Genomic DNA, 27,520 nt, shown 5'->3' on the forward strand with positions numbered 1-27,520 from the left:
ATTAACATTCATTAACACTCACAAGTACTATAAAAGTATTATATAAGAGCTTTACAGCACACTTACAATTACACACAGTCCAAGTCATTTGATTAGATGACGATGTAGAGCAAAACACCAACTGGACTTTAACTACAGTATAAAGAATATCTACTTTTTGCCACACCTGTGGCGCTTGTTCCCTTTGCTCATGTATGAAAAAACACACATGTACGTTCATTTATCATGCTGTTCTTTTGAGCTTCATCAGCAACAGCAACATTCACTGGATAAGGAGTAAATTACAGGCACTATTACTGTATGATAGATATGCATGATAAACCAGCGATCCCCTCCAAAGTGCCACTGCACAACAACAACATACACGTAACAGACTTAATATCACCATTAGTTCTGAGATGAATCTGTCACGATCTGGGTGTTAGAAAACTTATTTCCAAAAGCTGTATAGGTGTTGATAACCCTATCCTAGTTTAGCAGTTTATTTAAGTCCAGACTGATTAACGCATATTGGAGGAGTTACAGAACAAACTTACTTACATACACTATCATCATTATAGTAAGATATTTCCGCAAACAACAGGAGACATGGGCTTTGAAGTGCTTTCATATTTGCTAAGTCTGAAAAACATAAACACAGACTCTCATTCCGTTACGAAATCTACGCTCGATTTATCTAAATAACTGAAGCAGAGCTCTACAGCATCGGCAGTTGCTTTGGGTTTTTGGCTGGTTGTTATGTCAACGAGCCCCCAGTTCACCATTCAGAGAGTTTAACGCAGGACACGGAATACATAACAGCTGTTAGATTCAAGTTGCAAACAGTGTGTAACGTCGGTGCGTTCAGCAAGCAGAACCGCCGCAGTGAGAGGAACGCTTAAAGGCAGCATTACAATTGCATGTTAGAAAATGCACATTTTATTCTACCATCAGAACAACAGTTTGAAGACACGAAAGACACAGACTTACTTTAACAGAATTAGATGAGAACCATCAGACAACCCAAAATGCTGTAAATATTTATTTGTTTCATCTATTTTTCAACCACGAAGAAACAAGAAATTCAGACAAGTCACCCGGGGTGTTGTGAAGGTTTATTTCTCCAATACATTTTGACAGTTAATGAACTAAATTATTAACCAGTGATGCATTCAATAATAAAAATTAACAGCTGTTTGAAGGGTTGCGTTACATTTTATCTAGATTCCTCCATATTTACCACCGCGCAGGCTGTGGTTCCTTTAAAGGAGCTTCTAGGTGACTCTGGTATCCAGTTACATGCTCAGCACCGTGGAAATCGTGTTTAAATAGTGCCGTTCAATAAAAACCCACATGACAAATAACAAACAAGCATAGCATAATTATTCAGCCTTGGCAGAGGTGTTGCTTGCCACTTCTGTTTTCATTACTAGTGGTCGTACACTGGCTCATCACATCGCCTTTGCTGGTATTTCTGCATGGCTCTAATCCACCGTTGTGGCCCTGCGAGCGTGGGCCGATGCAAGTCTTTACCCGCAAGCCTGCATGCCAATTAGATAATGATTAACAGCGATACAAGGAGACATATCAGAAAGGGAAGGGGGGAAGGATTGTTGTTCCTCTACAGCTGAGATTGACCTGACAGATGAAGCATATTATATATATAAACACATGCAGATACGCATATATAAACACAGTAGGCCTCGGGTTAGAGCTATTTATCGTTCACACTTATCAGCCATTTCAATGTGACGTGTCTGAACAAGCAGGGAAACTATCAGCACACTCACTTAGCGCACACTAGAGCTGTCTTGAGTCTGGAGCTAATAGAGACAATTATGTCTTCTCTGCTCGGAGGCCAAAGCTTATTTAAAACCATTTACATTGTGCCGCTTTGCCAATTTCAGGTGAATGTGCGATTCATGATGCCGGAGACTCACCGCTGTGCCGAGCGTTGTCTCATTTGCCCTCCACCTGATTTTTTTCCCCCATCCATTTGTTTAGCCTGACAATATTTGCTAATTAGCATTAAAGTCTAAAATCAGCATCTCAGCAAAAATGTTCCCATTAGCATGAATGCCCAAATATTTTGATGACATCAGCTCGCATATCAGCTGCATGCACAGAAAATGACTTAAAGCATCACAGGAGAATAAGCAGTATTTATTTACTTCTATTTTTTTTATTCAAATTTATTTTCTGGTGCTGTTAAATTATCTATACCCTAAAAAATACACATAACATTGAAGGGCTTTGGTGGTGATGCTCCATTTGTAGGAGGCGATTTATCCAATAGCGCGGCCCTCCTTTGTACTTGAATTTCATGTACTGCTGCTGTAAGAAATATGTGCCTGGAAGGGAAAGCTTGTTTCCTTTTCTTCTTCCTCCTCTTGTAGCGCTACATAAGAGAAATTGCCGGGAAGCAGAGGGGGGATCAACAGTTCATCTTGTTTGAATAAATGTCTTCAGGCATCCAATCCAATTGAAGCCCTGGCTCGATGACTGCAGGGCTGCATTGTATCTCTGCACGTTCAGTCAGTCACCATTAACCAAGCCTCCATTAACGACTTGCCGGTGGAAGAAAAGTCTGTTAACAACTGTTTTTTCCCCCCTCCTCCCTTTATACAAGCAGTACATGAGCATCAACATCTACGTGAGACGCTGCATGTCTGTCTGCCTCCATTTGTCCGTGTGCGCCTGTGTGAACCACACTGCAGTCAGGATGTCTGCTTTTAGCCGGTTGTTGTAGGCTGATTAACTCTGACAGGCTGCCTCTCAGACCCACCACATACACAAGCAGTAAAGCAACCAGGCAACATTTCAAAAGCAAGCAAGTCTGCCCATGCAGCCCTGAGTGGTTCTTCTCAACATTTTGCTAATGAATGAATCCACTAAACCTGAACTCACATCAGTATATAACTTCTAGAGCAGGATCCCGTTGTTGTTACTTCACGTGAAGCGATCCTAAATAACCATAGAGGAAAGCTATTACTCACTCAACCTGCAACCGATCTGCAGCTCTGCTCTATGAGTGACCAAAACTGGTAAATGTAATAGCAGATACCTTAAGTAACCTAAGCTGCTACTTGGTTCTCCAGAATCTCCATGTTTCTGCTTTTGTTTTTTTAAAATGGACACGGACAAACTGTAGTTTTATCAGTCGTCTAGCAAGTGTACCATTCTAGCATGCTAAGACACTTCGGGTATACTTTTAACAGAGTGCTGAGACTGTAAGCATGCATAGTTAAGCTGCATTCAAACAACAGTTAAACTCCTTGAGTCTGCTGCGGTGCAATGCAGGCATCTCCAGAGACAGAGCAAGTTGTTTATCTTGTTTCACTTATTAACATTCAGGGAAACCTGCTGATATTTGTCTAGTTTTTATTCACAGCAGAGCAGAAACAATATATTATGTAACAGCAAAAAAAACCCCATCTGTCAGTATCATGCACCTCGACTCAATAATGACACAAATATTACATGAGGTCATACGCTGCAGTGGGAAATATAAATATGACCTTTTCTCACTAAACCCGCAACGGACCTTAGGTGCATTAAGTGATGTCTTCTATGTGAAGAAGAATAATAGCCTCCGGTTTTAACAATGTGGTTACCATGACCGGTGCCCAGAGCTGGACAAAACAGATGGAGAAGCAGGGGATTTACCAGGAGCTGTGCTCTTTTCCCAATGCATGGGAAAGAAATATCACGGCACAGCATCATCTGGTTTAATAAGGTAAATGGGTGCTTATAGAGTGCTTTTCTACTCGAGCACTCCAAACACTTTATACAGCATGTCTCTTTCATTCAAGCGCTTGTTTCCCTGTGCTTAAGTGCTTTATATCTAACATTCGCACGCATTCGCACGCAACTCGGGGTTCCGTATCTTGCCCAAGGATACTTTGGCATGCAGACTAGAGCAGCAAGGGATCAAACCAACTTTCCGATTAGCTCTACCTCCTGAGCCACAGCCAGTGTTGGTTTTTGATAGCTAAAAAGGAGAATACAAACTGTATTGAATTCGCCAGCGCTTTTTAAATGAATGGAGCAAACCTGCGAGCTAGTTCAGGCAGATACTTGAGCCGTACCGCACCATTTACAGGTACAGTGTCTTCTGGTGCCCTGCATCCCTGCTGTTTCAACTGCTCCAGCATCTACCTATAGGCTCCTGGAGGATATTTACAGTTCACTCCTCAGTTTTTATGCATATTTGCGAGGAGTAATGAGCTGGCAGTGTAATACTGTACTCTTCTGCTGTAATAAATCATTTCAAAACTGAGTTGTTAAACCGAACGTTTGTTTTTGAGACAAAATTTTCACTTCTAGTACTTGCTGAGCAAAGAAGGGGAATCTGTTGAAATTAGTACCACCTTTTTTAGCATAGCCTTTAGGTTTTCGTGTTCTCTTTTTTATGAAGTGCTTGGAAACTTGCAGAAAAGACGGAACACTGGCCAAACTCCTCTCTGTTGATGTAACAGCAGCAAGTTGCAGGTTAAATGACCACAGCCAGTATCCAAACAGGTGGCGTTTGTGAGAAAGACCTTTTTCACTCCCTCTCTATCTTTCCACCCTTCGCTTTCCTTTAGCCCTGACAGGCTTTCACTTGTGCTGGCTTTGAACAGAAACACCATTGTGTCTTCTTCTCCTGCAAACAATGCCTGCTGTTTTGCCGAAGGGGGTCAAAAAACACACATTAGCTCTCTTTGCTCTCTTTGTCTCCTCTAGATTCCTGTCATGGATCTGACTGTGAGACGGTAAGTAAGAGCAGACTGGTTAATAAAATGACGTCAAATGGGTAGTGCGAGCAAAGCAGGCCACCTCACAGCGTCAGAGGTGCAGATGCATTCTGGATTTCCTGTCAGTGCTTGAGTTGTGGCGTTTCTTAAATCGTAACGTGATTACTTTGCTAATGCCACACCCCTAAGTTCCAAAACAGGCTGCCTTAAACCACAAGTACAGCACTGCAGGGAGGAGTTCTGCACCTTTATGTGAATCCGCAGCAGTATATATCTCAGTTCGATGACAGCGCCGACACTGTTGAGCCTGCCTTTGGTTTTAACATTCCTGCCTGCAGCTACAGAGGCTTGGAGAGGCCTCCAGAGGTATGTGACCCACAGTTACATTTATAGGATTCATGAGTGATAAAGGCAATGCCACGGGCCAGGAAATGACTGGCAGCTACTAGAAATACAGGCTTGTTCTGGCAGTCATAAAACAGCTCTTTATGCCACATCATTCAACGTAAGAGGAAAAAGAGAGGGCACGAGGGGATCGAGGAGTGGGGGCAAGATACAAATCAAGAGTTTAAACGCACATTTGCTCCTTAAGTGCTATTTGCGATTTTATTACGGGGGAGGCCTATCATTTTCAGTTTGGGTGAAAACGTTCTCATATTTTGAGATTAAATCAAAACCAGCGTCCTCATCAGTTTCCTCTACAGAGAACACGCAGCGACGATGCTGCATGACAACTCATTGGAAGACTAAGTGACTTCACAACCTTATTAATTGACTAACCAGCTGCCAGATTGACTAAGTGATAAACTGTCCTGCTTACTGACTGACTGACTGATTTACTCATTAAATATAAGGCTGACGAATTATAAATGATTGTTTTTTTGTTGCGTGGCCTTACACATGCATACACACACCGACCCCTCTGGTGTAGCCTGTCAGCGAGCATAACCGCTTTTCTCCTCTCGCATTATTGTGCAAATTGAAACACCAAGTAGATCCATTCACACATACACGGAGAGAGCTAGTGGTGTGTGTGATGTGTCAGTTCGGCGGGAGGGGGGTCCATCCTCTTTACCATTTCAGTGTCTTGGCAAGTGGGAAGTAGAAATATGATTATCCAGCAAGGGGAATTGTTTCATCAACACCTGGAGCACATAAATGAAAATAGGAGGATTTATGCACTGAGAACAAGCTTACTCCTGCTGCCAGGAAACAATTAAGCAGGACGCCTGAATACCTCAGCCCATGCTCTCTCTTTCTGTTTCACCATTGTCTGTTTGTTTTGTTGTTGTTTTTTTAGCTCTACTCGTCTGATTGTTTCTTTTGGTGTGCTGGCTCACTGCTTGCTATACACCAGTGACACATTTTGGGGAACTGATATCAAGCCTTGGGGAAAGCTGACTAGAAGAGAGGACTGCTTATTTAGTTCCTCAAGTTGTCTCATTAAGTGGCCTTTTTAAAAATTTTCACACGTGCACTTTTCTAGATATTGCCTGCAGAAGTTACGTTTGAGAAGACAAATATCCAAATCAGTTGGCTCAGACAACAAAGAGAATTTATCTGGCCAGCTCCATAGCACAAAGTCCTGCACACTGAACCAAACACCTGATGGTATTTCAGTTACACCTTAAAGAAAGGTGGCAACATCACTGCGACTAGGTAAACTCTGTACTTGCTTGGTGGTTGTTTCAAATGTTTTGAAACTGCAAGTAGTTGCAGTGACCAGCTGGTTGCCTAAAAGTTGAGTGTGCAACATCATGAACTTCTGGGGGACCACTTCCAATCACAAACAATGACTCTCAGAAAGGCTGGCAAAGGTCTGCAAGTTACTGCCACCTAATTTATAAATACAGACAATATGTTTCAATCAATCAGTCTGCATCAACTTCTCTGCCAAGCACTAGAGACCTCAACTCAACTAGTACTCTGGTTATATTCCTATAAAAGCAAGGCTGCTCAGTGTCTATGCAAGTTTGCAGATAAATCGTCATCCTGCAACAACAACGTCTCTATTTTTGGAGGAATTTCTGAAATTTCTGCTTCATATCACTTAAGGTTTTGCTGAAATATTCATTTGAATTTAATAATAATGTATACTTTATTGATCCCCGTGGGGAAATTACTCTTTCTGTATTTAACCCACTCACTCAGTGAAGCATTGGGCAGCCGCAAATCAGGCGCCCGGGGAGCAATGTGTAGGGACGGTACCTTGCTCAGGGGTACCTGTTCAGTGGATTTGAACCCCCGACCTTCCGATCATGGGGCGACCACCCTACCTACTGAGCTATCCTTGCCCCAGGGTGGCTGTAGCTCAGGTGGCAGAGCAGGTCAGCCACTAATCAGAAGGTCGGTGGTTCGATCCCAGGCTGCCTCCTAGCTGCATGCCAAATATCCTTGGGCAAGATACTAACCCCATGTTTGCCTGCTGGTGGTGGTCAGAGGGCCCAGTGGCACCTGTGTCCAGCAGCCTCGCCTCTGTCAGTGCACCCCAGGGCAGCTGTGGCTACAATGTAGCTGCCATCACCAGTGTGTGTGTGAGTGACTGAATGTAGTGTCACTCACCCTGTCTGAGTCTGAAGCGCTTCATGTAGTGTGAAGAGCTTTGGGGTCCTTAGGGACTAGAAAAGCACTATACAAATGCAGGCCATTTACCATTTCTGTTGCATGTAGACTGCAAAAGATTTTTGATTTTTGTCAATTAATCACAGTTGCCACATGATCACAAACAGCTTGGCCGCACTCAATAGAAAACTGATGGCAGAGTGACTCTGTTTTTGACTCTGTCCAAAGAGACTTTAAAGATGGCAGTTGACTAAAAGTGGTCGTAGTCCTCCTGGTCCCTTTCTTTGATGCAATCTTTTTATGAGACTGCAAGTACATCGCATAACACATTCACAATAATACTAACAAAGCACGTGGAGCATTTGCACCAGCATGAACACGCCTGATTTAGACGATCTAAGACAAAATCTCAGGAACATACCTAAACCACAAATATACAGACAGTAATATCATTACAGGTGTTTTAACGTTATAACACATGTACAATTGCTGACATTTTGACCTTTTACTAAGTACACACGAGCAGACTTCCTGTCACCAGGGCAACTTGTGAAAAGTAGGAATGCATCAATTCATCTTTTCCCACTTGTAATTTAAAATAGATAAGCTTGGAGTATCGATCTAATTGGGTTGTTTGCAGATGACATCAAGCAATTTAGCGATGAAAAAAAACAATGGTTATTAAAGCTCCTCTCATTTATTTGGTTTATTCCAATACAGATAATTTTTCCATTTCCTTATTTTGGTTTTACCATTTGTTTCCTTTATTCCAACTTTTTTACCGAACAAAATTAAGATGAAAAAACAGTTAAAGCTCCTGATATTGGTAAACATCGTCTTATTTTAGGATATGCTAATATCAATCAAACAGTGCTGGCAAATACTGACATTCAGCCAATACGTGTACATCCCTTATTTAAATCAAGCATAGAGCATGTCCCGCTGAACCTAAACTCAAGCACACACCATGCTGACTTTTCTTTTAAAGATTTTTTTAATGGGCATAAATTGAAGCGTGATCCGTCTTTATTCACAAAGCCAGAAAATAGCTTTAATATCCCACACAAATGCTTTCAGTCACGACAGATGCCAAGCCAGAAAAGCAATCAATAAAAAGCACGAACTGTATCACTATGAAAAATGATAAACTCCCTTCCACTGTTTACACGATTACATTTGTAGTATGCAGTCTGCTTTTTTTTAAGACAGAATGAGATCCTCAGATGTTCTCTGGTGTTAATTTATTTAAACAATGATAACAAGAGAAATTCGGAAAAAAAAACCACATTTGCATTAAAGTAACTGTTCAATTTAAGAGTTTTCAAGTGTAGCTTGAAGAGTTTTAAGGGTTTTCTAGTGCAGTTTTAATAAATGACAATATGGAATCAAACTAACTGTTTTGTTGGAGTAGACAGCTTGATTCATTAAAGGTCATACTTACAAATCATTATAAGTGTGCCTATGAATAGCATGGTATTTAAACTACACGCGTCTGAGGCAGCAGCGGTGCCGTGAAGCCAAGAGATGTGGAATGCAAACAGTAGCTTGGCAGAGTTCTGTTTATGTTCTCTCTCTCTCACACACTGTCTGTTTTTTTTATTGACTCTACAACTGGCCTTGTGCTCAGGCTCTGAATGTGTGTGTGTGTAATTTTTGATCTAATTCCATGCCTTGGGTAGAGCCCTGCTGGCTCTAAGGTGCGTGTCCTCGTTTCAGACGCGCTGACAAAGTGGCCCCTCTGAAATGAGCTGTGTGGCCTGTTCACAAGAGGGGAGCAGATGCATTTTACTGCCTTTGATCTATGGGCAAACAACCTGCAGATTACGAGAAAAAAACGGAAAAAACCAGAAAACTGAATATATGTGCTGTCTGTACAGAAAGAGGAAACAAATACTGACAATACTTTTTCTCTGCAGATCTTCCTGCCAGATCCCTCTGCGTGACAGCGATTGTCTTGCCTTTGCAGATTTTTACTGCAGCGGTGGCTGTGTTACATATCCCTTATTATATGTCCCATTATATTTCAAACACATTCTTCCTATTCACTCTGCTGAGCACACAGCCGGAACATTGACTTTCATAGACGCCCCGAGGATTCATAAAGTAAATGTCTGAGCTGGCATCAGGTCAAGCCTGTTATAAAACTGACGAAACCTTCAACAGACGCATACAGAACCATGGAGACTGCCTCTCGAACAGAAGTGTAACCATTATAGGAAATGTGTTAAAGCACGAACTATGTTTATATTAGCTTTAAACTGAACATGAGTTATGGCAAATCAATACATAATAAATTCGCCAGAAGGGTTTTGTGTTTCCCCCTGTAATTTAAGCTTGGCAGCATCAAAAACCCTCTAAAACAGCACGTAAACCACATAATCGTAAAGTAAAAACCCACAATGTGATCACTCTTCAGTGACTTCTTATACTGTTATATAAACAAAAGTGATATTATTTTAAAACAATATCTGGCAAACTTATTTTGGGCTTCATCTGGGCTACTTGTGGCTGTGCTGTGGATTGGTTACGGCACCAGCGAGTATTCAGTTGGTCAGATATGGCCCAGGAGTTATGAAATGGGCTGATCGCTGGAAGTCCAAATGTCACAGGCTTCATGATATTTGGGCAGGACTCAACACCATCAGCTTTAGCCAAATGTGGCCCAACATTTAGGCCAAACACATATAATCATTCTTTTTCTCTTTTTCTCATAGAGCATCATTTAATACATGAAGGGATCTGTTTGTTTCCACATATTCTACAGTCACATTTTATTTTCATGATATCCTAAGTGTAACTTTACATGAAAAAAGTAAGTGTCCAACGAGCAACGTGCTACAGGTTTATATTACACCCTCAGGTCATTTCTAAGCATTGGAGTTTTGAATTACGGGAAAGTCACTGAATACTGCCGAGAAGACGGATGGAGAAGAAGGATTTAAAAGTCACAAATCAGAGCAGGAAACTCCCTTTGAGTTTTTCTTGACAGCTACATTTTTAGCTTTTGTGCACCATCGGCAGATCCTGACAAAAAAACCCACGATGTAAGCCTGGTGACTGAATGGCTCTTTTGAAAATGCTCTATGGAAATGAACAACTCTTGTTATGACTTTCTTGCTGGAATTAGGGCTGTACGATATATAACCAAAATCTCATATCCCGACATAAGGGATTTATCGTCCCGACATATATAATAACAAAAATTCTACATTTTCTGCAATCTGTGAATCTCGGGCAGCTTGACTTGCGTGAAGTGTTTTCAGCTGGGCGTCGTGTACCTGGAGTCGAGTGTTACATCAGTTGAAACGGCCTCAATTTTCTTTGTGACTAATTATTACACAGCGTGCTGCGGGGAAAAGCACCTGACGGCTCTTTTTAGCTTCTCATCTGTAAACACTCTGCATTCTATTTCACATGATGCAGTTTATTTTGAAAAATCTCAACAGGATCTTCAGCTTTATTGTGAAAATAAACATGCGGACGGAGCCACACGATGGTTTTACCGTCGTTGTTGCTAACGTCGCTTGTCGTAGTTTTTTTTTTTTACATTCAAACCTTTATTTAAACATCAGTACAATACAAAATAGAATTAAACAGTACCATATTAATGGTGTTGTACTTACAAAAAAAATTGCATACCATAGACAAACAAATAAAAGAACAGTTTTCAGAACCTACAATATAAACATGCTAGGGGGAAAGTAACTGATCAAGCCAAAGAACAAAGTGATTGAAAGATCTTGATTTTTTTTACAAACACCAATAGTTTTTATAGCTTTTGGGTTAGTGGAGTTCTTAATTGAATTAAGATACTGTACAAGTTCAAAGGAGAATACATAAAAAGAGGGATGTCTTCCTAAACATTTGGACTTGTGAATATGAAATTTAGCCATTAAAATTAACAAGTTAATCATATATCTGTTATCAAAGTTGAATTGTCTTTGGTTTTTGTGCAGACCAAACAAAACATATTTCCAAAACACTACAAATCCTTTAAATACATTTTCTGAGATAAAAACACATAAACTCTGCCAAAAATCTTGCACAAGGTTACAAAACCAAAAAGGATGTGTAGTAGATTCCTTGGAAGTTTTACAAAAGCTGCAGCTTGTATCAATGTCTAAATTGAATTTGCTTTGAAGATAATATTTAGAAGGATAAATTCTGTGTATTCATTTATAAGAAATATCTTTAATTTTGTTGGTAATTAAAAACTGATTAGGGAGTCTCCAAACTTCGTTCCACATAATACCATCTGAGAACCGGTTCCAGAGCAAAATTACATATGGTAGCGTGGTTATGCTACTCTGAAATAAAGATCTGATAGATTTATTGTTGTTTTTAGATTGCTTAGAAAAGCAAATCTTGCCAACAAAAGTTTGTATGGGAGATGCCAACGGCCTGTGGAATGAAGTGATATTAGGTTGTTGTACTCATGAGTAGAAATGTTCAAACACTGGTCATGTAACAGTGTCTGTGGGAAAACAAGAAAATGACTTTTCTAGCACTTTATCCCAATATCAAAGGTGTTTTTCAGTACTGAATTGTTGCACAGAACCATGACTGTATGTTTTCTCCCCGATTTTGTGGAGCACTCAACAGCATTCATTTGCAGCAAGCACAGAAAAGATCGATTTAACTGCTACCCAACATGCAAGAGGCTCGTCACTATCGTTTATTGATAGTTTTGAAAAACTTGCTATGTCATATTATTCACAGGAAGATAGAAAAGTTAATAAAATAAAGAAGATCATAATAACAAATAAGGCAATAATCCTCAAAGCCACACTGCACTATGAAAAGCAAGCAAGAAGACGCAAGGGGAAAATATACTCTGTTAAAAGGGTCATCTGAAATACCGACTGCACCACATATCAAGAAAACTGCCTGACAGTCATTATCAGAAGTGGATAACAATGGTCAGTGAAAGGGCAATAATCACTCAGATGGAGGGAAAAACGGCTTTCCCTTCATTTACAGTGCATCAGGAGTGACAAACTCCTGCCCCCACACAGTCTTTCTGAGAGTGCGGATGGGCGACAAGGTGCTTCATAACGACGGCACAACTGAGCGTGGCAGCTCAATCCACTGTTGTCACACAAAAGTCATCCAGACAGTGAATGGAGCCGACGTAGCAATAGGAAAGAGAGAAATTCCACATTGCATAACCAACCTCTTATCTAAGCTCTATTATCTTGGCCACGGCTTGTTATATGGCTGCCAAAGCTATCGCACAAAACACTGAAGCAACAGTCCTTATTTGGCTTCGCCTGCACCCACACAGAAACTCATACACAGAAAAGGCTAAATGTTGCAAATGCAATCAACACACCAACAAACAATGAGCTGTAATAAATTGCAGCCTAACATATCACTGTATCTTATTTCAGATGGGGAGCTGAGTGCTGAGCAATTATTGTCAGCATCGCTTGGCCTATAAAGACTATTCCCCTCAGAGCTGGTGTTGGTAGTGAGTGTTGGTAGCAGAAGAGCATGTCGACAACTGTTAACGCTAATTGCTTTCACACCAAGAGCGATCTATTAAGAAAACATGCAGCAAGACTCTGCACAATGTCACGACTGTGTGAGTCATGCCTTTGAAAACAAGCCATTCCTGAAAAACATGACCACATGGACTGGAGGCTGATTTGTAATCTGCATGCTGTTTTTGAAGACTTGAGATTTGTGCCACTAATACCATGTTGCTGAATCATCCCGGGTCTCTAAAAGCTTTAAACTGTATCATGAAAGTGAAAGCTTGAATGCGGTCAAATATGGTATTTTAGTGTCAGCTGTAGAGATTTTAAACATTGTGTAGCATCTTTATCTACTCTGCTCAAATTTTATTTACTTATAAAAGTAAAAAAAACATCTAATGATACCACAGGTTGGCATAAAATACTATTTTTGCAGCAATAGAGCTATTAGCTGAAAACAGGGCCTTTTTTTGCCATGGTGTGCAGTGCGTCCTTGAACATTTTGAAGAAATTGAACAAGTGGAGGTCAAAACAAATAGTAGCAAGGAAAAAAACTATGAGAAAAAGCATTTGAAATAGGAATAAAATCCATTAACCCTTTAAGACCTACCATAGAACCAAGTCCGCCAGAGCTTATATTATATTTTTACATGGTGTGGTGCCATTTTTGGGAGCATTTCAAGTTGCTATACATCAATACAACAATTATAGCCCAGATTTTAATAATATGTATTCATTAAATGCATAGTAATTACATAAATTGCAAAAAAGTGCAATAAACTACAAAAAAATTGAAAATCGTTTTTGCTTTTTTAACATATATTTCTAGTTAGAGAAATTTAAGAGGCTTATCCCTCAAAACTGTAAATACAAAAAAGTTGCACAAAATAGTTTCCTACCACAGGAAATTTATTTTGAGTGTCTTCATAGTTTTATTTTTGAAATACACCAATTTTTATATACTGCAGGAAAAACGAAAATAAATATTATAATGCAAATTTGCAAAAAAGCAGCATATGCATCAAAATAAACTATTTCCAGCAGTGCAATATGAGTCCTAAGCATCCCAGAAAAGAAACAGAAAGTCATAAAGTCAAAGATAACTTTTAAAAACACCAGTATAGGCCATGAGGCCCTGATGGTAAAAAAAAACTACATTTCCGCGAAAATGACGTCACTTCCGGTTTCGGGCAGGTCATGGCGGACATGCAAAAGTTCGCACTGACGTCTATTCCAACGTAGGAAGTGTTATGAACAGCTGATCGGATCGGCGAAGCGTGTTTCTGGAATATTATGTTTTTGTTGCTGCAAGCGCTTTTTATGCAGTTTTTGCAAAGCTATATGTGGAAGGAAACTGTGACCGAGGACAAGCTGATGACATAAGATGTAAGTACAACTCCTCCAGTTTCATATGCAAAAAAAATTATTGCGCTAGCTCACGTGGTTGCAGACCGGGATTTAAAAATAGTTACGCAAAACAGAGCGTGCCCGCTCCGACCGGCTCTAAAGGGTTAAAGATCTGACGCAGGACCTGAGAGATTATCTCACCCTTGATCTATCTACTGTTTGTATCTCAAAGGAACGGTGGCTGTCGAGAAGACATCCTTAAGCCTTAGGTATGAAAAATTACTGGACTGAAAAGTCAGTGGCAACAGGTCTTATGGAGCGATTCATCCAAATTTGCAATTTCTGTCCGAAATTGTCAATATGTACACAGGATGTCGAGAGAGAAATACAACAGTGAGTCACTGGAGCCATCTGCAAAATGCAGTTTAGGCTCTGTCATGGTTTGGGGCTATATTTCAGCCAGCCAATGGAATGAATGAAGGTAGGAAAGCACCATCAGACGTTGATCAACCATGCAACACCATCTGGAAAGTGAGTGATTGGCAACAGCTTCATTTATGAGCGAAACCACAACCCAAACACACTGAGGATGCAGTAAAAGTATATCTGGATAGAAGAACACACAATGGAGCGCTCTCAGTCGTTGATTGGTCTCCCTGGAGCCCAAAACTCAACTTTATTGATACAGAACAGAACAAAAGGCAGAAACATCCAAAGAAGAGCTTTGAATGTACTTTAAGAAGCCTGGAGAACTAATCCTTATGATTGCTTTAATAAATTAAAAGAAGATCACATAAGAGAGTTCAGGTTATGTTGAAAAATAAATGCAGCCATACGAAATATTGACTTTTAAGCTTGTTAGAGTTGTACAAACTCAACCCCGTACCGATTTTCCCAGCAAAATGTAAAGAAATAAAGGTTGATCCAAGACTTTTGCACTTCTACGCTTACGTTTAGTAGTAATTATTCCTTATTCGAGCTCTCGGCTTGCAAGTTCTGCCTAGTTTAAAACCGGGATAAAGCCAAAGAGGCATGTTCTTTGTCACATTATGCAGCTAATTTTATCTTTATTTAAAGTACATAAACCATATCATCATTTCAACTCGAATATGTCGCCTGGTAAACTCAGGTCCTTTCTCTTTCTCAGGTACAGCTTGTTTCTTGCAAACAAGCAAACACACACACACACACACACAAAAGCTTTTATATTTGCTTGCAGCAGAGTGTTGTTGAAATCATTATCAATACTTTTCCCCAACACACAACTCTTAGTGACACCGCAACCTTTCTACAAAATAAGTCTGCAAGGCTGGAAAAAGCGACCTCCAATCGTGCACATAAACAAAATGTTGAAAAGGGATTCAAGTGATATGAAGGCTGAAGTAAGCCAGGCTTTCAGAGCTCTCTCTTTGCTCTATGCCAGAGAAGGACACGGCTGAAAAGGAAAACAGCCATTACTTAATGAGCCACTTAAAGAGTGCCCTCTCTATTTAGGTTTCATTACTTTTATTGTAAATCCTTCACAGCCCTCGTCTGCTAGTCATTCATTCAGAGCTTCCGCGGCCAAGTGCACCATTATATATTAACCAAAATCACAGGGCTGGAAAATACCTCAGCTGAATGACAATTATGATTACTATGAAGTTATCCCCCCAAAATGTCTTTTTCTTAAACTACTCAAATGAAATGTCTTTTGTTTACATTGTTTAATAACATTCATTAATCAAGAAGCCAGAGAGTGGTTGTGAAAAGCAAACAAAAAAGGGGGGGAGTACAAATCAGCAGCAGATAATTACTGTGGAAACCTTATAACAGTGCAGCTCCTAATCCATCGCAGGCTCAGGGACAGCATCTTAATCAGAAGCTAATTACATCCTGTCATTCACCGCAATGAAAATATGGAGACAGGAAGATGGAAGACGGCTCAGGACGACAAGCAGGAAATGGATATATATGCCTACAACAAGTTACCCACGTGCTTTTATGTGCCTCTTATTATGTGTCAGTGTGCACTGTCACCAAGCTTACAGCTTTGAGCATGAAAACAAAGAGGCTCTTATTCTGACAGTTAAAAGTGTCGTTACATTCAGACCCCTAAAAACAGACAACTGACAGTTTCACAAAGCTCTCGCTGGAGAGGGCAGCCATTAATCCCACTGGTTTCCAACCTTCAGAAATCAACAAATACATATTATCACACATGATAAGAACATACAACTCATTCTTAGCTCGTGACATTTTTCATAACTTGTCTTCTTGTTGTTGTTTTTTGTTTGTTAGTAACTGAAAAAAATCTGTGCAAGTGATTCAATAAATGCACAAAAGAGGCCATCAAACGTGTTCTCAGGTTTGCTCTCTTCTCAGACAGACTGTTAAACCACCGACTTTCGCTTTCACTGCCATCAAGAACAGTACTTCAGAACAATGCTCCTTATTAATATAGTATTTGTGCGTCCTTGTAGCTGATTTTTGTAAACATCTTAAATCAAATACAGTTAACGCCCACGTTTGCGAGGTTGCCGTCTTCTTATCTGCCTTTACAGGAACACTATTTCCCTGTGTTGCAACCAACTGTTGATCTGAGTGAATAATGTGAAACCGGCAGCAGGAATGTAAACTGCATTGTTTGCATGCTTGTACCTGTGCATGTGCGGATGTTTGACTCAAATTAAACAAGAAATAGTAAAACAAAAACAAAACACTACTTTCTAGTTCTACTAGTGGTCAGAAGATACACAAGGAAGGTAGGTTTAAACAAATGTACCTATTTTGGTCCACTGTCACTGAAATCTATGATGCTTTGCCCTTCCAGTGTAACATGTGACTCCCTCAGGAGCTCTCCATTGGGCTGCTATTTATAGGCTGGTAAAATGATAAGGTCACAAAATCAAATCAAATTAAATCTACATTTTTTATTCACTCTCTCCCCTTTTTTTCTTAAACTATAATAAGCCAAAAAGCCATGTAACATTTCTCATTGGGCAAAATAAAAACATGTTCATATTCCTTAAAACAGGCACTGAAAAAACTGCACTAAACCTGCTATGGAATCTACAACAGCACCTAAAAATGAAAGCACCTGCACATTAACTCATTAACATCTTAACAGCTGAAACAATTTATAAGTGTTAATTAGAAATGAACAAAAGGGATGCCAGAACTGGCTTGCTGGTATTCACAATGCCAGTAAACCAAATCTCTTTATACACTATTTTGCAGTTGAGCTTTGGGAAACTGCGATGCTCATTTCCCCTTTTTTGGAGAAGATCATTTGCAGCCTAGATCAGCTTTGGGAAGTTCCTAATACAAATACGCGTTACATGCGATCTCTAAGCAGGCCTCACACTTTTGTGAATACGGTGTTGTCAGTAACAGAGAAAAGTGATCATCCTGCTTCCAGATCCGCAGCATCGTCATCAACCAAAAGTTGGTTGATTAAATGAATTGACGAAGGCCTGATGGGTCACAAAAAAGGAAAAAGCAAACTCAAACCGCATGGCACCAGTGACGTCATCATTAGCAAATCAGACAGTTAACTATCTATTAGCTATTTGACCGATCTGCATTTATATATACCTTTCAACCATGTCTGAGTGTTGATGTTGCATGCTTTGTCTACCAGAGGGCACTCAGCAACTCTCCTGTTGGCAACATGTGTTTGGAAGAGCACAAACACGACAGGCTGCTGATTCCAGCAGCATGAGGCAGCGCGTAAATGAATAACTCACGACTTGCTGTGACACAACAACATTATATTAGTAAGGACTCATAAACAATTACTTCCTGAAAGAAAAAAATACCACATTTTATCATGTTCTGATGTTATTCAATAATTAAATCAATATAAATGCACAATGACCAGTTGACTAGGAAGCCATTCTTTAAGGGAAAACTTTAAGAATATACAACTTGGACAGCTGCACGCTGGAGGTTCGGTCATGTGTTCGTGTCAGACAGAGAAAAGGCTTGCGAATGTGACCATGCATTTATCAGCCACGCTGTCGCCTACAGTGTGTGACAGTTAGAGACAGCCAGGGCTTGGGGACGTCCCACTGGCATTAAGAAAGCTCTCTCCATGGGATGCGTCAGCCAATGAGCAACGGAGCCTCGGGGGGCTGCCTTGTTAATTAAAGCCGGAGTTGTTTGTCAGTGCCGACATATGATGCACAGCACTATCACCGTTGGGGGAAAGTGAAAACACGAAGCAAGATTGCTGCAACCCCTGCAACAAATCTGCTGCCTCACCATGGAAGCAAGACATCTCACTACAGCAAGGACCGCTGCGGTTTAAGGTGCCAGTATTGGTTTGCATCGTGTTACTCAAGTGGCAACGAGCAGAGCGGAAACACAAAGCTGACCCAGGGAAAAGATGTGAAATTATAGGATTTTTGGGCTCTTTAAAGCTTTACACAATCCGTCAATCTGCTGAAAGCCAAACCTTCAGTTTAAGCTCAGGATTTATCGGCACGTCTCTGCACAAGTGTGCTTTCTAACATGAAATCTTGAGTTCCGGCCTTACTAACGACTCCAAATAGTTAGCATGTGGTCATATCTGGGTGCTAACTATGAGACACTCGAGTGTAGCTATATTAAGGGGAAGTCTCTGGGGCGAAAAAAAATCTTTCTGATATATAATGACACATATTTGTATCTGGAATGTTGCTGGCTTAAATCCATGCACCAGCTGCCAAAACACAGGCAGAGAAAATGAAGCAACAAATCTCAGTTTCCCTAACAACTACTGTCAAGCTCCTTGAGGGCAAGGGACTTAATTTCCCCATACTCCACCAGCGGTGCTACTCAGTAGCCAACGATCGAGGATGATTAGTGTGCAAAACTTGAGAAAACAGAGCCATGCAGGAAAACAGCAAGCAAAACGTCCCTGGATACACAAAGAGACAGAGTCTTTGATATATGAACCCATTTTCCGCCAGAATCCCAGACCCCCTTGGCCTCCTGCCCTTCACACTGTTGTAATATCACTAAATCAACTAAACCTAAATCCCCCATTAGACTGAATTTAGAAACCCACGCTGCGGAACGGAAAACCCAAACAAATCTGTAAATTCATGTTAAAGCAGATGAACAGAAGGATTGTGGATTAACGAGAGGGGATTTGCCACTCCGACATCACTCACAGAGCAAATGGAGCAAATCAAACATCTTATTAATACGTTGACAGATGGATAATTGTGTCATTTTATTATCTCCTCACTTGTTCGATACACACAGGGAGACTTCTGGAGGGTATAAGCTGTAAAGCATAATTGTTTTATATCGCTGCTATGTCCACGAAATTGGCCTTCAGGAACTGAAAGAATTCCCCAAAGTTACTCAGACTAATATACGGGCTAATTTATCCTTCTTCTTAAAGTCGTGTTTCTTAAAAAGAGAAAAAAATAAGGGAATAATTTTCCTGACTCATGCGCAATGATTTCATTCTTTACTTAAAAAAGAAATAAAAACCACAGAAACTGTGCATGAGCTTTTCTCCTTTTCAACAGCCCACAGTAACAGATTGACTCTTTTTGAATCATCACTGAATCATACCCCCATTTAAAAAAAACATCATCATAAGTTGCCCGTGACAAAGCAGCACGGCTGTGTTTGCATAGTCGATTTGCACAGGTAAGTAAGCGGCTTTCCTGCGAGAAACGAGGGGATTCAAAGCGAATAAACACGGTGTAATCAAATGCGGCTGTGGCTGCAAATTGCTTTCGGCTGTAATGAAACCGGGTTACGGGGTAGCAGGCAAGACCACCACACAGCCTAAGCCTTTATCGAGGGAGCTCGATCCTATCGGCGCTGAGCTGGAATATCAACTGAGTGAGCTTAGAGTGGAAGTGCTCTGGGAGTAACCCGTAACCTCAGGCATGAGTTACAGACTAGAATGGGACAATCAAACAGCAGTAACCCAAAGGTGACGTAGATTTTATGAAACACATTCACCCTGAAGTGCATCAGAGAGCAGACACACACACACACACACACACACACACACACACACACACACACACACGAAAAAAGATTACAGGGAGATTTGAAAGCAATGAGATTAAACACAAGTAAATATTGCTATGTTGGCCATATGGGCTCACTGAACCCGGGGAGGGTGGAATAAATAATGACGGTGAAATCCTAATGAGACCGACTGTATGGCCTGACATAAACACAACCGTGCTGGCCATCAGTCACTTTAAAGAGGTCAGGAGGACCACACGCTCGCTCTCCAGAGGGTGTGCCAGCTTATCGGAGCATAATGCAATAAGTCAGAGCTATTCCCTGACTGCCCGCCCTCCCCCATAATTGATGAGTAATTAGCACAGGTAGAGTAGGTCATGAGCTCCACTCAAGCACGCGGTGAGTAGGTGAAAGAATGACTCATGGACAGACGATGTGATGGTTCCGGTGGGCACACACCGCGGAGAGGCCATTTCACTCTCAGTGATGCAGCTAAAACAAATGTCATTAGCGTTGTCACTTACAGCAAACAATACACGAAATTAGCACTAAGTCAACACTCTGATTTCATTTACCACATGCACAGAAATCAGAGGCACAAAAAAAAACCCTATCTGTGCTCATCTCTTCTTCTAATTGTACCAGATCCACTAACATCATTTAATAAGCACAGGCCATTTGCATGCAAATCAGACCAATTATCAACAAGTAGCTGGTATGTGAGTATCATTTCACATTGAGCTGTATCATGCCTCATTTGCGTAGCCTTGAAACATAAGCTTCTGTGCAGCGCACAGTGTTCTTTCTCTGTGTTCACTCAACACAGAGAATTATTATAGCTAGTAAATGTGTAAAACTAAAATTGGATAATTATCTGGCTTCGCCTCGCTCTCACAGAGGCAGCGTTTATTTACTGTAATGTTTTTATTAAGATAAACCCTCAAAGGATAAATCTAACCTCATCTCCCACATCAGAGACAGATGTCCAACTTGTGAACTAAAAAGACGTCTTACAGCATCACAACACGTGTTACTTTTCCCAGAAGTCATTAAGTGCAGCGCACTTCAAAGTCTTCCAGCCATCAGAAGTGGCTGCCATGCAGCACAGAGGGCAAAGGTGCTTTTACATACAAAATCACATGGAGATGAATGAGGAGAATGGGCAGCAACACACAAGTTTATCTGGGGTGAGTGCCGCTTGTGAAATTTAGCCTGATTAGCCAAAAAACTCTGCAGTGTCATTAAAGCAGTTTTACATCACTGCACTCGCCTTTTACATCATTATTCTTCTCATATAAGTTCATTCCCAACAATATTTCAGGGATCGCCCTTGCACTCCTATCTGCTTTCCCGCCTGCTTTAAGTACCATGAAGCTAAATGGAATTGCAGGATAATCACAGATGACCCTGACAGGTTAAACTTGTTAATAGCTGGGCAGTGGAGAATTGATTATCAGCTTCAAGTGAGTGAATCCTACATTCAGAATAGACAACTGGTTAAGATTTTATGCTGCAAACACGCAGTCCACCATTATATTGAATAAGAGCTATGTAGGAGGCATGACTGATGACTGATTAATAGCCACCATAGCCACCATATGGAAGACATCCTGCATCGTCCCGGTCCCCAAAAAGAACCGGCCCAATGAGCTGAATGACTTCCGACCGGTGGCACTGACGTCACATCTTATGAAGACTCTAGAGCGGCTCTTCCTCAACCTCCTCCGACCACAGGTACAACATGCCCAGGACCCACTACAGTTTGCATACAAGGTGGGTGTCGGAGTGGAGGATGCCATCCTGTACCTCCTACACAGAGCCCACTCACACCTGGATGGGGGAAAAGGCACGGTCAGGATCCTGTTTCTTGACTTTTCCAGTGCCTTTAATACCATCCGGCCCTGTATGCTTCAGGAAAAACTGAACAGGATGGAGGTGGACCCCTGCCTGGTGGCTTGGATCTCCGACTACCTCACCGACAGACCACAGTACGTCAGGCTGAAGGACATCACGTCTGACACAGTGGTCAGCAGCACAGGAGCACCACAGGGAACTGTGCTGTCCCCTCTTCTCTTCACCCTGTACACCTCTGACTTCTGCTACAACTCTGAATTATGCCATATTCAGAAGTTTGCAGATGACACGGCCATCATGGGGTGTATCTGGGATGATCAGGAAGAGGAGTACAGAAGTCTGGTGAGGAACTTTGTCGCATGGAGTCACACAAACCACCTGCAACTCAACACCTCAAAGACTAAGGAACTGGTTGTGGACTTCGGGAGGTCCAGAGAAGGTCCACTGCCAGTTCAGATAGAGGGGGAGGAGGTGGAGGTGGTCAACAAGTACAAGTACCTCGGGCTGTGGGTGGACAATAAACTGGACTGGTCATGCAACACAGAGCACCTGTATAAAAAAGCCCAAAGCCGACTGTACTTCCTCAGGAGGCTGAGGTCTTTTAACATCTGCAGGAAGCTCCTGAGGATGTTTTACCAGTCGGTGGTTGCTGGAGTACTTTTCTATGCTGTGGTGTGCTGGGGGAGCAGCACAGCAAAGAAGGACTCATCCAGGCTGGAGAAACTGATCAGGAGGGCTAGCTCTGTGGTCGGCATGAAGCTGGACACTCTGGTGACAGTGGCAGAGAAAAGGACATTAAAGAAACTGATGGACATTATGGACAATGCTGGGCATCCTCTGCACACGGCCATAAACAACCAGAAGAGTCTGTTCAGTGACAGGTTGCTTCTCCCCAAGACAAGAACTAACAGACTTAAAAACTCCTTTGTCCCACACGCCATCAGACTGTTTAACTCCTCTCTGGAGGGGAGAGGGAGGGGAAACAGGAGGACAAAGGAGGGGGGAACAACTAAGCTGTAGTGCCTCTTCACCTCACTGTGCAATACCTTGTGCAATACTTTTTGTAAATAGTCAACAGTGCAATAGACTCAATACTTGAAATGTGCAATTCACTTGTATTTTTATTTTTTATTCCTATTTATTCTATTTATCCCCTTTGTATATTTTATTTATATTTGTCTCTGTATTTATATATGTGTGTGTGTGTGTGTGTGTGTGTGTGTGTGTGTGTGTGTGTGTGTGTGTGTGTGTGTGTGTGTGTGTGTATATATATAACAGTTCTGTAACTGTAACTTCGGTCGTTGCTGTGCTTTTTTTGGAAGTCGAATTTCCCAGAGGAACCCACCCGAGGGATTAATAAAGTTCTATCTTATCTTATCTTATCTTAGTTAAGCTTACATAGAAAGGTGTGATTGGATCCACGGCCTCTCAAACGAGGCCATCATCTTAAAATACACAGACACCAGTGAATATTAGGTATATATTTTTAAAGGTAGTTATTTATATACAGTACCATCCTCAGAATGAGCCATAAAAAAGCAACAACAAACCTGCCTCATCAGTCTGCCTAATATCCCACAGGGAGCTATGTTTCATTTGTCATTTTGAATGTAATGAGATAAAGGAGCTAAATAAAGGAGGGTGTCACAGGGGGACCTCCTCTCTTCCTGAAATCACTGCTCTGACATCTGACATAGCTACCACACGGTAATGACAGCAGCAGAGTTATCAGCACGTAGTGTGTGAGCCTCCAACACACGAATGATGTAATAGGCAGTTTATCAGAGGTCGGAGTGTCAAGAAAGCAGAAAACAGAAAAACGCACAAACCAGATCCAAACCTGTCCCACCAAAGCACCTGTTTATTCTCCAATCATATGCTGGCTCTCTGAAGCAAGTAATTTTCAAGAAACAGGTGTGTGTGTGTGTGTGTGTGTGTGTGTGTGTGTGTGTGTGTGTGTGTGTGTGTGTGTGTGTGTGTGTGTGTGTGTTGTAAACACTTTCATGACAAGGACTCCAAACAGACACACATCAAAGCGAGCACTGATCACCTTGAGGGATATCCTCTCATCTACAAATATCAGACGATTACAAGAGTAATCCTCATCCATCTCATTACCGCCATCTCAAGTAAATTGGCTACAAATTGGACTAGTCCTTCATGTTGCTGGTGAGTGGGTGAGGACCCACTTACACGCACACACGCGCAGACAGACACACACACACACTCTTGACACATGATGAAGAATGCAAACACACAAACAGTTAACGATCCGCTTCCTCCTTACCTCCAGACGGTCCAGGCTGATGAAGCTGGCGATAGCAAATCCATCAATGATGTCCTCCTCCTGCGAGCTGGACTCTCGTCTCTTTCGCCGCGGGGGGCGCGAGACTCTGGCGGCGGCCGCGGGGTGCGGAGCTTTTTTACCGGGCAGGGAGGCGGCGTCCCTCCCCGGACTGTGTCCCTCCCTGTCGGAGCAGGAGGAGTTGGGGTCGGGGCTGCGGGCGTCTCTGCTCCCAGCCTCCCGCAACCTCCGCACTCTCTCCCGCTTGGATCGACATCTCCGACCCTGCTTCAGTTTCCCATCCATGCTGTCAGAGAATTCTCCCAGAGTCCGAAAGAAACAGCAATATTACTCCACAGCTCGCGCAATATCAAATAACACACGCGCACGCACGCACACGCAGACACACACACCGGACTGAGGATCGTAGCCTGCGCTGCGCTATAACGTGGAGACAGCGCTGCGTGCAGGGCTCTGTAAATAACGAGGCGACCGTAGCCTCACAACAGTGGATGACCTTGAGTATAAACCTCGCCAATCTCCATTACGATAAGCAAACGTTCCAAGTATCCCCGCGCAGGCGAGCGACTGGGTGAGAGTGAGCGAAGCGACGCGGATCCGCACGCTATTCTGTCACGAATCTGCGCCGTGTCGACGCGCTGGCCGCTAAAGCAGGTGCAAAAAAACGGCGAAACGCTCAAAATCCGCGCACTGCACTCGTCTCGTAACTTTTGTGGCATCTCAGTAATAACGAGCGGCGTTCAAAGCGGGAGCTCGCAGCATACTGCAGACAGCGCAGAGAAATCATGTCGCTGCCCGTTGTTGTTTTCCACCACCCCAATCCATGATCCAAGTCTGGCAAGAAAAAAAAGAGAGAGAGAGACAGTATCGGGACAGTATCCGTCCGAGATAATGCTGATAATAAACGCCTGGTAAACGTGTCGATAGAAGCTGTCGAATGAGAGAATAATCCCGCGGACGACGCTTTGACTTTTAAGCCATATTCCTCTCCGCTCTGCGCTTCAGAAGCAAAGGATCCGAAGTCTGAGAGCTACTTAGGCTATGCGCAGTGTTTCCTAAATGACCCGAGCCGTCCGGATAAGACAGACATCCAAACTCCATAGGGCAACGAAGCGGTCTATTCCAGTTTAGATAACGTTGAGTTTCCCTACAAACCTCCACTCCAGTCCGTCCCTCAGTTGCTCAGTGGCTCCTGGTATTTTCTGTTCGCATAATAAGGCTTTGATAAGTGTCCTTAAAGCGACAGGAGTGATTAAAATCTCTCTCTCTGCCCCCTCCCCTCTCTATCTCTCATTCCCTTCATCCGAAATTAAGATACGCAGTCAAGCTTCAGAGAACCCACATAACTGACGTATTTCCGCCACCTCTGGCCTACAATTTACCATAGGAAGGAAGCGTGTGTAAAAAAAAGAAAGCCAGAGAGAAAGGGAAAATCATTCTCTCTCACTGTTGGGTACACTTTGTCATACAAGGCACTATTTTAGTCTGTCTGCCGGAGCTGATGCCACATCATGCCGTTTCCCGCTGACGGTTTGCGCTGTCTCCCTCTCACACACTCTCATCTATCAGGTTCTGACAGCTTCTCCATTCCGAGCATGCTGACTCTCCCCCCCCCCCCCCCTCTCCCCCACCTCAACCCCCAACTCTCTAAATTCACCAGCAGACAACAGAAAGTGCAAAGCTGTAAAGCTGCGTTTCACTGTCGCATAAAGGTCAGAATTTCATGAGTGCACTGTAATAAAATATATATTTGAAATATGGGTTTGTCATATTTACCCTGCCCCAAACCTTTTTGTAAAGCCTGAGCAGGACTGCTGTGTCTCTGCAGAGTGAACACTTCCAGGGGGTCCCTGAGGGAATTCCAGGGAATCCTGTGCAAAGTGAAACTGCTTAATTTATCTGCTTTCTATCAGGAGAAATCAGGGCAATGACATTATACAATCACTCCACTGTGTAATATTTTTTTCAGTTAAAGGTTTCACTGCCCTTACTGTGACTGTAACACCACCCAAACTGTAACAGAGACTTTTGCAAGCCTTTATAAATGTTTATTTTCTCCCCTGCAGAGCCATCAGGTTGTGATGCAGACGTGTAGGAACAGGTATCTCAGGTTAACACCGTTATCGATACTCTATACTGTGATTATGTTTTCATAAAGGTATTTTCTCAATCGACTTCTTCAATTACATGGAAACATAACCTCAGAAGCCAACAGTCCAATTTTCTAGGCAAGCTAGTTTATAGATTGTAGATTATGTTTACTTCCAGAGGATCTGCATCTCATTTCCAGTTACACAAGTCGAGGAAGTTGTTCCTTTGTAAATGTCTGGTGAGTATTTGCATAATACTTTGCTTAGTTGGAAACCTGTTCTCTTGCTGTGGGCTTAAATGAAAGAAGCTTGCTGTTTAGGTTATTATTACTTTATTAGCAAATACATGGCATGCTGTCAAGTGTTCTCTGATGAACTCGTAACGCATATGAATGAAAGAATTTAGCAAAATATTATATTGCAGCTATATTGTGACCGATGAATGGTGCTAGAGACTTAGTGTCAATCGTCTAATAAGTATGAAACCTGAAGATGAACCGCACCACTGAGTGTGAAATTTTGCTTATAGGAATCCTCTGGCTTATCACCTGATTTTCACACTATGCCAAACAGGAGAGTCAAAGCTACAAATGCTATCCTGGACCCACTTCAGTTTGCCTACCAGCCTGGCATTGGAGCGGATGATGCCGTCATTCACCTCCTACATCGTTCCCTCGCTCACCTGGAGACCGCTGGAAGCACTGTGAGAATCATGTTCTTTGATTTCTCCAGTGCCTTCAACACTATTCTTCCCTCGGTTCTGAAGGACAAGCTGGAGAACTCTGGAGTGGACCATCACCTCACTACCTGGATCCTGGACTACCTCACCGACCGACCACAGTATGTGAGGACTCAGGGCTGTGTGTCGGACAGGGTCGTCTGCAGTACGGGGGCCCCACAGGGAACGGTTCTGGCTCCGTTCCTCTTCACCATCTACACTGCAGACTTCTCCCACAATTCCACCCAGTGCTTCCTGCAGAAGTTCTCTGATGACTCTGCAATAGTCGGCCTCATCACTGATGGGGACGACAAGGAGTACAGAGGACTGACTCAAGACTTTGTGGACTGGTGCCAGCTGAACTACCTCCAGATCAACGCCAGTAAAACCAAGGAGCTGGTGGTAGACTTCCGCAGGCACAAGCATTCTCCACTGCAACCACTGAACATCCAGGGTATGGACATTGAGGCTGTGGACAGCTACAGGTACCT

The 27,520-nt window shown here is 42.2% G+C and overlaps 1 protein-coding gene across 9 annotated transcripts in view; it reads right to left on the reverse strand.

The window, feature by feature from the left end:
* Positions 1-25,741, reverse strand: part of fbrsl1 (fibrosin-like 1) — a 286,791-nt gene extending 261,050 nt beyond the window's left edge. For 7 of the 9 annotated variants that reach the window (XM_085424378.1, XM_085424384.1, XM_085424381.1 and 4 more), the window contains exon 1: positions 24,204-25,740. In XM_085424378.1, the coding sequence (XP_085280504.1) occupies positions 24,204-24,506 (303 nt within the window). In that variant the 5' untranslated portion in view covers positions 24,507-25,740. Of the gene's footprint in view, positions 1-24,203 lie in introns of all 9 variants that reach the window. The other 2 variants (XM_085424377.1, XM_085424379.1) reach the window with 1 other exon arrangement.
* Between the last annotated feature and the right edge of the window lie 1,779 nt (positions 25,742-27,520).

Source organism: Rhamphochromis longiceps, linkage group LG12, assembly GCF_057381845.1.
Source record: "Rhamphochromis longiceps isolate RC_006_pf linkage group LG12, R_longiceps_female_GT1.1, whole genome shotgun sequence".
Lineage (NCBI taxonomy): Eukaryota > Metazoa > Chordata > Actinopteri > Cichliformes > Cichlidae > Rhamphochromis > Rhamphochromis longiceps.